The sequence below is a fragment of the Ischnura elegans genome, chromosome 13, assembly GCF_921293095.1.
Source record: "Ischnura elegans chromosome 13, ioIscEleg1.1, whole genome shotgun sequence".
In the NCBI taxonomy this organism is placed as follows: domain Eukaryota; kingdom Metazoa; phylum Arthropoda; class Insecta; order Odonata; family Coenagrionidae; genus Ischnura; species Ischnura elegans.
Window position 1 is genome coordinate 4,133,879 of NC_060258.1, and position 14,358 is coordinate 4,148,236.

Sequence of the window (14,358 nt, forward strand, 5' to 3'; positions counted from 1 at the left end):
CCGTAATAGCAATGAAGTAAACAACCATTGCATCAACATGGACGCAGAATTTGCAAGGTACGTGATGGAAGAGCCGTATATTTATGTTGGAAGAATGCACCTAAGGGATAGGCAGAATCCCATTGAGTTTTATTCAGAAGCGGAATTCCTCCAAAGGTATCGCTTCTCAAAGAGAACGGTATCAGACGTCTTATTACCTTACGTGAGGAGTGAGCGTTTAAGCAACCGTGGTTTGCCGATTCCGGATATTTTGAAGCTGCTAATTGCCTTGAGGTTTTACGCCACCGGGTCATTCCAGGTATGTGGTATCTTTTACTTAATATTTATAAATGTGTTTTTGTTCCGTTGATCATGTAATACATATTCAAATCCCTTTTGCAGTTAGTTTGCGGCGATCTGGCCGGGGTTACTCAGGGGACGGTGTCCAAAATTATTAAGGTATGCTTTCTCCTTAGTTTGGTACTTGTATGAGCGTAAACTTTCCATTTGTAGGGGGAGAGTTATAAGGTGTTTCATGACAAATATTTGGTAATCATTACAGAGCATCAGTAATGACCTGGTGGCAGTATTACCTCGGTACATGAAGTTGCCAAGTTCAGATGAAGATACTGCTCGATGCAAGAGATCTTTTTACGAAAAAGCTCAATTTCCTGGAGTGGTGGGTTGTATCGACTGCACCCATGTTCCGATTGTGAGTCCGGGGGGGGAGTTTGGCGAGTTGTACAGAAACCGGAAGGGGTGGTTTTCCCTAAATGTGCAGGTATGTATATTTTATTTACCAATTTATCGTCATCATGTTGCACCAAGTTGTTAGATTTCTCGATGTTACACTACTATTTATTCAAGTTTCTTCTGCACTACTATTTAGAATGCAATTTCATTGTTTTTATGTCAACAAGTGCTAAAGTGGAATCTTATAATTTCATTTTAACTTAGGTCGTTGCCGGTCCAAATATGGAAATAATGGATATAGTTTGCAGATGGCAAGGTTCAGCTCATGATGCTAGAATTTTCCACAATAGTCGCCTTAAGCTGAAATTTGAGACCAATGAGGTGAAGGGCATCCTTCTCGGAGATAGTGGGTATCCTCTATTGCCATATCTTTTCACACCAGTTTTAAGACCAGAGTCTGCTTCTGAGAGGAGGTAAATAAGGAGAGAATTTGTGATTCACGTTGTAATTTTGACAAAAGTTATAGCACCTCAAAGCCTTAAGTATGGTGTTTTATGAAAACTAACCCTTCAGGTACAACATCTCCCACATTAGGACAAGGTGCACCGTGGAGCGTACATTTGGGGTGTGGAAACGTAGATTTCCATGCCTCAGTATGAAGCTCCGCGTGAAGTTATTTACTGCACAGAAGGTCATTTTGGCTTGTGCAGTTCTTCACAATGTGGCTATGCAGAATCATGATCCTATGCCTGATCGTATGCCAGCTATGCCCAGGTTGGAAGTCCCTGTACAAAGACTCCAACCTGTTCACGGTCGCCCAAATGCCATCCGGGCGGCATTCATAGAGAGGCATTTTGGTGAAGAGGTAATTATTTTTGGGAAAATTAATATGATATGAAAATTACCATTTCAACTCCATTTGGCTTACTTTATGTGATATCAAAGAAGGAAATGATATGCAGAAATGGAGATATGTATGACAATGGCTGGAAAGATTTCAATTTTAACTTCCATAATTTCATTTATTTTGAAAGCTCACTGATAAAATATGATTCGATTTGATTTAAGATTATATTCAGCGTACTCCATTGAGAATTCACCATGTTAATCTTCAGATCTAACAACAATGTACTATTGACTTAGATTACTCATTATATGTAGCCCTGAAATTGTAAGGTATGCATGTTCTAACGAAATCATACAATGTCATTTTTCTTTTAAATAGGTCAATGTTCTTGAACCTCAGAACGTGGCATAGGATTTGATTCTGCATAAACACAATGAGAAGAACTTCACGACCCCAAAAATCTTGTGTGAAGTAAATAACTTCATGTGGCGTGGCACCTTGTCCCAGGAAGCAGACCTAAGGTATAGAGGATACTTACTGACTCCAAGGATATCATTTGTCTCATTGGTCTATGCATGCCATCTTTTTTGGAAAATTTTGCATCATGAGCTTCAACTTGTCATTTGTAAACATATCCATTATTTCTATTATTGGGTAAAACATCTCTGTACAATTCGCCGAGTAGGGAGCATGGTTGCAGTGCAATCCACAACTCCAGGACTGCTTGCATTGCGCAGTATCTTATGCTGAAATTGGCAACTTCATCTCGAGGCAAATTATGGTTTGAAAATATCCGGATGAGGCAAACCGCGGTTGCTGAGGAATTCTACTTCTGAATTAATGGGATTCTGCCAATCCCTTTTGTGTATTCTTTCAACATAAATGCACGTGTCTTCCATCACGTACTTTCATAGTGAATTGTTCAATTGCAATGGATCTTAATAAATAAATTATGTTATTCTGATTTAAAACCATGTATATAGTTCCTTCATTTCCCTTTTTGCTCTAGGCTCCCACAAGTTTTGCATGTTCCTTGCAATGCATGAATATGGATAGCAAAATGAAGCATAAGAAAAGAGCTATAATTACTTCTCATAGCTATAACCCTAATTTCAGGCCTCTATCTGCGTGGAAATTAATTAAATGTTTTATGTATTATACATACTAAAATTTATCTAGCAGGCACATCCATGGACCATCGGACCATGTTATGCCCTTTCAATTTGTCCATTTCATATTTGTGAGGAAATACAATTTCATGGAAAAATAATCATGAACGATGAATAGGCAATCAGATAATATGACAAAAAATGGGCTTCGACAATTAAATTTTAGGAAATTAATAAAATTAAACAATTCTGTATTGAAATTAGCATCATTTAAAGAAAACCTTAGCAAAATTACTTTTCATTAAAACCTGAAGAGGTAGTCAGTCCCATCATGAAACATGACTGTATGATGGTAGGACTGATCAAAGGGAAGAGCAACAGGGGAGGGTTATTCAAGGTCACTTTCCATATTCTATGCTGCTAACATATCTTACAACAAGGAGAAGGTAATAAAAAATGTAAAGCAGGAACTTGATTTCAGCAATGGACCACTACTACATTGGAGAATTGAATCGAGAGCTACACGCAATCAACCTTCATATTGATGACAGATGTGATGAACTACATAGAATATCAAATGAAATCTTAAAAAAAGTCTCCTACAAAGGCAGCAATGCCTTGCACAGCAGTGAAATTACTAATGAGAGGAGTTGTATAAGCATAGTATTTCATTAGCATTAAATTATTTTCATTCATGGGAGGTATTGAGAGAGATCGTTTACATGAAAGCAACTATATGCTAGAGTCACTATAGTTAACCATGATGCATTAATGACTGACATGTCAAAATAAATATTACTCACTCAATTTGCTAAACGAAAGTTTTTCCAATGAATAGTTTGTGTTACCTTCAGCAACATGTTAAAGTGATCCAAAAACTGCTTTATATTAAACCACAAAACTACACCTTTGATGGTGACCACTCATGGTGAGAAAGGAATGCATCAAATTAAATATAATTATTACATTACGTATTGCTTTTATCTACGTCACCGAATTACCTGAACAGATTGAAAGAAAGAGTAATTTAAGGAATGGGAAATGCAGCTAAATAACATTAGCCATGTTCAATTGAATTAAACTTTATTTAAAATTCAAAAATAAATAAATACAAAAAAATTACAAAGGAAGGACGAAGTTGTTGGTTGACAGACAAAACATATTTCTGAGAGCAAGAAGACGAAGCAAAATCAAATGCAAAGAAGGCAAAATTGCTGGTTGGATGTGCAGAATTACATGAGGAAGAGTTGGAATATGGCTAATGAAAGGCAGGAGTCAAGCAGGATGGAAATAGCTATGCAGGTGCAGAGGATCTCTTTCCAGTTACAAAAAGGGCACCATCACCAGGGGAAATGGTCCACGAGAAGGCATGGAAGCAGGCGGGAGTAATGGCATCTTAAATGACACAGACGCATCCAGCAGTCCGGGAGAGAGAAGCAGGAACAGGGAGCAAACCAACGCCAAGATAGAGGAGGAATTCATAGAGGCGTATCTGAAAGCTTACAAAGAAGTTGGCATATAAGCATATGATGCATACAAACTCCACACAACAATACAGATGTAATTTGGCCCCTCAAATCATGCATTACACCTTCATATCAATATGCAAATACAATGGTCATTCACATGCTTTTATTTACAATCATTCATTTAAGGAAGCATTGCATGGATTAAATGTTATCATGCTGGGTTTCATAACTGCAAGACTTCATACACTGAAAAGTTGGCTATGCATTTGAAAGTTTGAGTTCCCACAACTAATATGCCAATTCTGCAGAAAACTGAAACATGCATCAAACTTAACATACATATGTTTTGTTTTCATTATCCCTAAAATTGGCTGATTTGAATGAATGTACTTTCCTGAATAGCCATTGGATTAGAATCATAAGCAAATAACTTTACAGATAACAAGATAATGGAGAATTTTAACAAGAAAGACCTTTACCTAGGTGAAAGAACGCACATATTAGGGATAATGAGTAACCAAGTAATGAATCCAGTAAGAAATAACTTTTCATTTTCCAGTATTTTAAAGTTATTGAAAAATAAAGACATGCCAGTCCTATAATTAAAAGCTATTAAGATAAAATAGAGAAATCAAATAATAGAAAAGATGTGTGACCGTGACATGCATTATTCAAGAACCAATGAGAAAGTGCCTTAAGCTTCATTGTCAATTCCTGTCAATACACACTTCAGTGGAATTTCAAATAAAACCAAATTAAAGGAAGTACTTCATACCTTAATGAATTTAATCTTTTAATGGGGGATAATAAAAAAGTTCAATAACGGGCAAATGGAATGAGTGGAAACAGAAATGTGTTCATGAAGAACTGGAGGCATTCCCTCCAATAGCAGTCTACCACTGGAAGAGATATTATTTCATGCTGTAGATGTTTCATTTATCACTATTCCAAGCACATCATCAAACAACAAGATAAAGAACAATGAAATGTCCTAGAAATTAAAGGGAATGCTATGCTTAGTGTAAGTTAGCTATTTGCAGAAATTTTATTCATCAAGAGGTGTATTAAAAATTTTGAAATGAACACTGATGCATTATGAACTCACAATAGGAATGATTATTGCCTCATGTTCACATTTAAGATTCTACTCATGTATTTGGCTGTTACTAAACTTGTTTTATCTTCAGCATAGTAATATATCATAACAAGTACTACACGCTTCAGCTTCGCCTCCTCCGTTTGAAGCTGTATACTTAAGATACGCCTCTTGAATTCCTCCTCCATCTGGATGGTCTTTCCAGCAGCCTTGGCGTTGGCTAGCTCCTGTTCCTTGATTGCGCATGCAATCTCTGCTTCTCTCTTCCGGATCCGCTGGATGGCATCCTCCTTTTCATCATAAGATGCCATGTGCTCCAGCCTAGCTTCCATCTCCTTCTCAATGGCCGCTTCCCTGGTAAATCGTGCCCTTTTCGAACTGGAAGAGGTCCCTGCACCTTGCATCCTCGGAGTGTATGCTTCCTCTGCCGGTCTGTCCTCAAAATCTGAGGAAATATCATAAAGTATACCATTGATTAATGAAAAACATCCGATTACATTCCTGGAAATGGTGTCAAGAAACTCAACTTAACCTTAGTCATTATAATTATATATTGATATCCAATAACAACTTCCATAAGTCGCAGGAAAATAAGAACACAATACGCAAAGGCTAGTACGATACAGTTAAATTTCTCTTTAAAGAAGTGTTATTCTTTCATGCAAAATCATGATACTGTACACCATTACTAATTTTTGGCTGGCAGATGTTATATGTGATACTTTTTTGATTGTTGTTAATCTCAGTGTGACACTATGGAATTCCCTTCGTTAATGATAGATACATAATCCTTATTTTCAATCAACTTGCCTGATATCTCAGAAACGTTGAGAGGAAGCAAACACTCCGAGGTCCCAACCCTACCCACCGTGGAAACGCTAGGGACCGGCAACTCGTCACAATCCCCAGCATTCAACGGTGAGTAGGAGATGGACGGCATAGCTATTTCCATCTCTGGGGGCAAATCTTCCCGACTGGTGGACGGCATAGGTCCGCCACCAGTCCTCATCCTCTCCTGCCTTTCATCAGCCAGCTCTTTTCTCTTTCTCATCTTCAGGTTATCCCAACTCTTCCTCAATTGCTTGGCGGTGCGCTATAAGGGCGAGAAATTATCGGTAACATTGAGGTTTACGACACAAAATAAATTACTGGACAAACTAAAAATCAATATCCATCACTACAGCCACAATTTATAATGCTACGTTTATAAAAAAAATTACTTACTTTACCACGAAAAAAACAATTACAACTATTCCGCCACCATTGTGGAGTAGTTGTAATCATTACCGCTACCACGCCGATACCAAAAGCTCACAACAATAATTCCAATAGCATTCCATAACATGGAATTATTGTTGTGAAGCTTTTGGTTTCGGCGTTGGAAAGTAACATTTATTTGTATTGCATGGCGTGAATCATACTTCATCTTGCATTGCTAATGAAGGGAAATACGTTACAAGTGAATCTCTGACAGCGACATAATCACAAAGGTTTTTTGCAATCTACTACCAAAATGCACTTGAGGATTCCAGCAAAGAATGGAAAACAAACTTCAAAGATTTATCAACCGATTCTAAACCCCGAAGCCAATGAATGATCAAGGAACTTAAGTAGCGTTCAAAAAAGTCCTTCTTCTAAACAGAGTTATACGAGTTATGCAGAACCTTTCCTACAATCGCACAATACATTCCCCAGTGGGGAAAAGTTAGTTCAAAAGATATGCAAAGAATATTCTCCAGCGAAGCAACTTTAGTGCAAAGAATGTTCTTCATGAACGTCCAAAGAATCAACAAATGGCGCACTATCCGAGTTCAAAGAACATTCTCCTGCAGTAGTGCAAAGGATGTTCTTTGGTTATTCATCTTGCACTACCTATGGCTAGATCGTGCGATAAGAAGGTTCAATGTTGCTTCATAGAACATGCATTGTGCACTACCCCTAGTTAGATGCTACATTGAGAAGGTTCAAAGTTGCTTCATAGGATATGCATTTTGCACTAACCCTGGCTAGATGCTACATTGAGGACGTTCAAAGTTGCTTCATAGGATATGCATTTTGCACTAACCCTGGCTAGATGCTACATTGAGGAGGTTCAAAGTTGCTTCATAGGATATGCATCGTGTACTACCCCTAGCTTGATGCTACATCGAGAAGGTTCAAAGTTGCTTCATGGGATATGCATCATTCACTACCCCTGGCTAGATACTACATTGAGAAGGTTCAAAGCTACTTCATAGGACATGCATCATTCACAACCCCTGGCTAGATACTACATTGAGAAGGTTCAAAGCTACTTCATAGGACATGCATTTTGCACAACCCCTGGCTAGATGCTTCATTGGGAAGGTTCAAAGTTGCTTCATATGACATGCATTTTGCACTACCCCTGGCTAGATGCTACATTGAGGAGGTTCAAAATTGCTTCATAGGATATGCATCGTGCACTACCCCTGGCTAGAAACTACATTGAGAAGGTTCAAAGTTGCTCCATAGGTTATTCACCGTGCCCTACCCCTTACCAGATCCTACATTGAGAATGTTCAAAGTTGCTTCATAGGATATTCACCTTACACTACCCCTTACCAGATCCTACATTGAAAAGGTTCAAAGTTGCTTTATAGGATATGTATCGAGCTCCACCTCTTAGCAGACCCTACATTGTGAAGGTTCATAGTTGCTTCTTAGGATACGCATCGTGAACTACACCCGGCGAAATCCTACAGCGAGAAGGGAACAAAGGTGATCCATAGAATAGGATATTATAGGATCCATAGGATAGGATGCATGACGTACTGCCTCTGGCTATGTGAATCCGCAAGAATGATCAAAGCTGCTTCAAGTTGAGTGCTATACAAAATAGGGACAGGGGAAGGAGGAATCTTATGTACATTCATTTTGGAAATAAATCCAAGAAGAAGGGAAGGAGGGTATAAAATAATAATATAATAGAGGTATATAATGTAAAAATTTATGTTCATAAAAAATGACATTCATATTAAATGGCAAATATTATAGAAACAATGTGAAAGCAAGCGAATATAAGTAATTGAGGAATGATTGATGATGATGACACATAGCATGAAAAGAATACACATATATACTAATTGATTCCACATAAAAATTATTCCACGGCAATAGGCAAACAGGCAAAGCACGCATATGTTGAAGGGTTTCTTCATTGACCTCTTCCCCCATTGGCTCTGCCTGTCTGTACGTCCATGGAATGATGACTGGAGCACTGTAAGCCTACTAGGAAGCTGGTAACTCAAATTCTGTAACAAGAAAACATTGAAAAATCCTTGAGTTTCAAATAAGATGAAAGAAAGTAATACGTTAATGATTAATTCCCAGTATAAAATGCATTGACTCAAAATAATATAGAACTTCTAATGTAAACATATAAATGACTTTTATATTATAAATTACAGGCATAATTCGTAGAGTATTTATTGCATGTTGTCCACTAAAAAACGGTAAGGCTTTCCCAATATTTCAACTCTTACTGCCATACCCGATACTGGTGAGACTGCTAAAATTACTTCGCCCTCGACCTCGCGGTCGGGGTTATCCCATTTCCCGGTTTCTCGGAGGTCTTTTTGATGGTGCAATCGAGCGGGCGATGGCCGATTTCTTTACAAATTCCACAACACTGAAGTGGACATTCCTTGGAGAAGTGTGATTTTCCCCCGCAATTGTAACAGCGTTGAGGTTACGAGCGACAGTATTTAGAAATATGACCTGTCTTTCCGCAAGAATAGCAGCTTCGGTTGGCATTTGGTGAGCGATCTTGAACGACAGGTTTATGAACAGGAGAGGGTATAGGAGTAGGGTGTGGGCGAAGACCTTGTCTTTCAGGGATGTGGTTCACTTGAGGGAAGCTAGAGGAGAAAAGGGAAAGTGAGGGTATTCTCGTGATTCTCCCAGCTTGGGGTGGAGGGATGTGGAAGGCAGGGTCATAGGGAGAGCTATCCAACATGTGCACATACTCAGCGTCTATTTTTTTGGTGGCGTAACTCTTCACATTTGCTTCCTCTTGCAGAGCATACTCTTCGGCCGCTAACATACTCTTTGGCTGTCTGACTTGTACGAAGCGCCCTATTTCCTCTCGTAATCCCGACAAAAATTGCAAATGAAGCCTGTTTCCTAGCATTGCCGTGGCTACTTCCGAGGACGGATCCGCGAGTGTTTCAAGCAATTGCCTTGCAGTTTTCCGAAGCCGTGTTGCGTAGTTTGCTTCTGTTTCCAAAGGCTGCTGAGTGCAGCTGGAAAATAAGCACTCGAGTTACAGAGGTGAAATGCGGGCAGGAAATCTCTGAGGGAAGTTTTAAGTACCTAAGAAAATCTCTGAAGTTTTTGACTACGTGTGGATTAGCCGACACATATTCAGCAGCGGAACCTCCCCTGCGTAAGTGTGTGACACATAGCGTTTGATGTTCGGTCCAAGCACTTAAATTACGAATTAAATTTAATTTTTCGAAAAAGGTTTCTATCGATACGTCATCATCCCCACTGAATAACGGAATAAAATATACTTGTCCCCCAAGAGTGTGAAGGATTGCGGAGTTAGGTGTAGGGAATGGCGGATGAGGTAAATTCTCTGAATCATTTGGGGTTATGGTATTAACGGATGGACTAAAATCAATTAAATCCGAGCTATGCTCCTGCCGAAATAATGGATTCGAGTTTCGTTCGAAAGGAAAATTGTCCTGTGGCCAGGCCGTACTGCAGTAATATCAAAATTAAAACACACAAAAATAAAATAAAATAACGAAAATAACAAAAAAATCGGAGTAAATGTCCTTTAGATTATTCACTGCAAAGTAAGCCCCCGAAAAGTAAAATGAATTTTGGATAAATTAATTTTTCACCTGACACCAAAAAGTCGCGACGGGACGACACTGCTACCTACTAGTAGGTCTTCTGCCTGGATAAGGTCCCGAAGGGAGAGCGAATCAAATGCTCATTGGGAGTAACTAACTCAGCTTTTATTGTTCGCTGTTATTCCGTTCGTACACTTTCACGGGGGGGATTTGAGGCTGGCGCGCACGGAGGTGGAATGCTTGGGTATAGAACTTACGTGGCGGCGAGTAGGGAGAGGCGGTGCTGATGGTCGTGGACTTGGTCGTACCGGGTTCCATTCCCACTCGAGTTGTTGTTCGAGAACTACCGCAGCTCCCGCGTCAAGGTCCCGAAGAGTCCCCGGATGGAGATTCGCAGAAGTCCTCGAACGACCAACTCGTCCAACCCAGGCACCAGCAAACGTACTCGCTGTGCTGCCAAGAAAAACTGTCCACGCGGGACAGAATTTCTGCTCTATATGTCCACTTCCCGGGGGTGCGCGTGAGGGGGAAGGGGTCGCAGTGGGAAAGGGTAGTGTACCCCAGTGCATGGTCCAAATTCTCGGAAATGCCCCTTGGACCCACGCACCCTAGGGCGGGAAAAGTAGCGTCACGCCTCCTTTCCCGCCACGCAGAGTATCCTCCGATCACCACAAACCGAATATGCAACAAGTGAGCTTATGTGTGGAGTCTCGCAAAATTCATACATCTAATCTGAGAACCAAAAATTTTAATAATAATAATATAAACTAATGAAACAAATTTAGTAATATGGTAAATACTACGTACTCACCTAGAATAAATCGGCGTTAGTGGTCGCAATTGATAGCTGCCTCTTCCACTCCAGTTCCTGGGGTCCCTTCTCAGCTCACAACTGCATTTACCACGGGTTCACGAAAGAGTGACGGAGTTGCAATTCAGAGTAGGTGGTGTCAGTTGAAGCCGCTAAAACAACTCCTGAGGTATGCTTCCGCGAACGTTATTATTTCTTTACAAACTTGAGATTCTCCCGTCTTCATTCTCCTCCTCTCCTTCCCCTTCCCCGAACTCTTGTTACTTTCACCCGTAAGCTCTGCAGAGCCGTTAAATCGCAACATATACATTTTGGCTCTTATAATAAGAAGAAAGTTTTTTTCCCTATTATAAAACCTAGCTTATTGCTTTGCGTGCCAAATTTTTAAAATTCAGAATTTCCGTGAATTTTAAATTATAGAAAGGCTTGAGTAATCAAGTGACCATCGCTCGCACCTTGTGTAGACATTTGGGGGGAAAATATGAAATAATCTTCGAGCTCCATGTGAATTGGGAGGTGTTCTGTAGAATCCGTTGGCATCTGAGATCGTACAACCCGCGGACATCAGTGAAATAATGTACAAAATGAACAATCTTTGAATTATTTCCCTTATTTAGTTCAAAGAATGTGCTGAGAACGTTCACCTTGCACATGTTCAAAGTTAGTGCAGCGGGAAACGATCTTTGCATGTTCTAAGCACGTTCTACGCACATTCATTCTGAATTAATTCAACTCTGCACATACTTTGAAGTAATTCAAACTTAATTCTGCACAAACTTTCCCCACTGGGTCATAACCATCATACTTCCAAAGTTACTTACCCTCCGCACAAATTCATTAGAATTAAATTCTTCCTGCACATCCAACCAGGCTTTCGCCTTCTTCGCATTTGATAATGCATCCGTCTTCTTGCTCTCCAAAACCTCCTGATGCTTAACAATGATGTCAACCAACAACTTCGTCTCTTCCTTTGTGAGCCGAACCATACGGCGGTCCTCCATCTTTCTGTATGTTTCTGTTTCGCGCAATGAACTGTGGGCAGCAAACGCCACACGAAACGTCAAGGACGCGTGACGTAGATGAGAATTTCAGCGATCAACTCAACACTCACTACTTCGAAGAGGAAGAGATTGCTTTCGTAGTAGGAACGTTCTTGACTGCGAATAGTAGGTGGAGATACATCTCTAACTCTCCCCACTCCGGCGAAGAGTAAGAGAAAGAGATTCGTTTAAAAATACGGCCCTCTGTACCTCTAATTGTAAGTTCTCGACTACAGTTTCCACGTTCTTGAAAATGGGCCATTATTAAGACATCAGCCTGAATGATAAATCAATATATGAAACTGGAAAATTATTGTTAACTGAAATAGAAATAACAAATTTTGTCAAAATAATTTCTTTAAGGTTAACATACCTGATTTCTAGAGATGGACACAAATATTAACTACAGAACTTATTGGAAAAAAAACTTAATGTTCACACTGCCAAAGTTGGAGGGCAACTGAGGATGACAAAGGGAAAACAATAGCTGCATCCTGAGAGAAAAACTACATTGTACGAATGGTGAAAGTGGCAGGGCTTACTCAGCTCATTTTCGCTTTCTGTTCAATGAACCCTGTTCAGGTCTAAAATATGTGGTTACAATGCTGCCATATTCCAATGTAATATGATCTTTTTCTCAGCTCCACTATGAAGTTAAAAAGTATCTTTTCTTCAAAGAAGATACAGCAACAAGTTAATGTCTAATCCTCAATAGAGTAAATGCTTGTCAAGGTTAGACAATGTATCTTCTCACATTATTCTTATAAGTTGCACAACATTCATTGAGTGAAACATATTCGTGAAGTTTTTATCTATACAAAATGGAGAAAATTAACTTGAATTCACATGCATCCAGTATTTTTAATGTGTTCTATAAAGCAAAAATCAAGGTATCCCCAGCAATGATGGCTAAGTGCTATGAATTCCTTATAATATCCTGTTTCAAAAGTGTATTTTTCTTATCGGGAGAAAAACAACCTGCACATAAAAAATGGTTCAATGTTACAACTTATTATGTGCAAGATTCATGTCATAAATATTTACTTAGATAATGAAAACAGTTAACACAAGCATTTCATCACACTTGAAGTAGAACCCAACACTGACTGCCAGAGTTGTGAAAATGGATTAAAGAATTTTTTGAACAACAAAACAAGCAAAAAGCCGTGAATTTTACTTTTATAGATGGTGGGTCATACCTTAAGGAATATGCATTTGAAAAAATAATTTAGCTTTATTCAAATATTGCCTCAGGTCAAACATTGATGTTTTATTGAACCATATTTTGGAGGCAAAATTTTCTAAAATCTTGTAAAACATTTGAGTTTAGAGAATATCCTATATCCCTTAGGGTATTCTTCAATTAGTTTTGGAATCCTCATGACTTCTTTAGTAAACCTGTAAATTTTCATAGAGAATCGGATGAAAAATATGGCTGAGACAAATTATTTCCCTCTGGAGTTTCAAGTGCCTCTGGAGAACGCATTCTTTGAAAAACTGCGGTTTCACCCAAACCTTAAAATGTTGCAAAGGAACTATAAGAGATAGACGAGAAATATTTTACACTGTTTCATTCCTAAATGGAAAGATGAAAATTGCAAAGTTTCATCAAAATCCGAGTTGGTGGGTGTCATGCCTGGATGTGCTGACATGGAATGACCCAATAATGATTTAAGTTCCACTTATCCAGTTTTACTGCTCGGCAACTCCACTCAAACAACCCTTCTTAACGAATGTCCTGCAAAAATGCTCCATAGGAAAGGGACTGAAGAGACCCGTTGGGTTCAGTGGAGCAGTAATGCCAAGGCAAAAACTCCACCGTCTTGAAAAACTTGAAGGTTGAATGAATATTTATTTTCCAAACAAATCTTCTTTACCCATATGAAAGGTTAGCAGAAGAAAGTATTTTTAATGTCAGGCAGGTGAGATGATAATTTGAGGTGTTGCTGATGGAGTATTCAGAATATAATTAGGACCTATATCCCTCCTGCTTTATTTCTTTAAAGCTTCCTTTGTGAGGCAGGCAGGACTGTAGTTGGACCCCCTGGTCGGTGCACGATAAACCTTTTGAAAAATGTGTAAAATTACTGCAAAAATACAATTTTAATGTATAATTTTATTTTTACTTACACCAAAAAGAAATAATAAGAAATTTATAATTTTACAGAAAAAAACAATGAATTTGACTTCTATTTTGGACAATTAAACCTTTCAAACACCAATCTAACATAAACTTTTAACCGTAAACAAGCAACAATGCAAAATATCCACTAGAATATTTCACCTCTTTTAAAAAACATTAATCCAAATTCTTCTTATAATCCACAGATTCTATCGAAATCATGCTCGAACGTTTTATAAATGTTTTTTTGAATAATAAATCCAGGATTTGTTGAAAAAAATTAGGTAACTATAACGTGGAGGATATGAAGCTTTAAAATTATTCAATCACAGAGAAGAAACCTATCCAGAAAATAGTTGTAGAAACCACCGC

At 38.7% G+C, this 14,358-nt stretch overlaps 1 protein-coding gene across 1 annotated transcript; it reads left to right on the forward strand.

Moving 5' to 3' along the window:
* The first annotated feature begins 346 nt into the window (after positions 1-346).
* Positions 347-2,218, forward strand: LOC124170248 (putative nuclease HARBI1). Its single transcript, XM_046548972.1, has 5 exons — positions 347-438; positions 542-760; positions 937-1,145; positions 1,246-1,537; positions 1,898-2,218. The coding sequence occupies exons 2-5, from the start codon at positions 581-583 to the stop codon at positions 1,928-1,930; spliced, it is 714 nt and encodes a 237-aa protein (XP_046404928.1). The 5' UTR covers positions 347-438; positions 542-580; the 3' UTR covers positions 1,931-2,218.
* Positions 2,219-14,358: the final 12,140 nt, after the last annotated feature.

Coding starts and splice junctions, on each gene's coding strand:
- LOC124170248 (XM_046548972.1), top strand. CDS start 581: ATGAAGTTGCCAAGTTCAGATGAAGATACTGCTCGATGCAAGAGATCT. Junction 1,146..1,245: donor GAGTCTGCTTCTGAGAGGAG/GTAAATAAGGAG, acceptor CTAACCCTTCAG/GTACAACATCTCCCACATTA. Junction 1,538..1,897: donor AGAGGCATTTTGGTGAAGAG/GTAATTATTTTT, acceptor TCTTTTAAATAG/GTCAATGTTCTTGAACCTCA.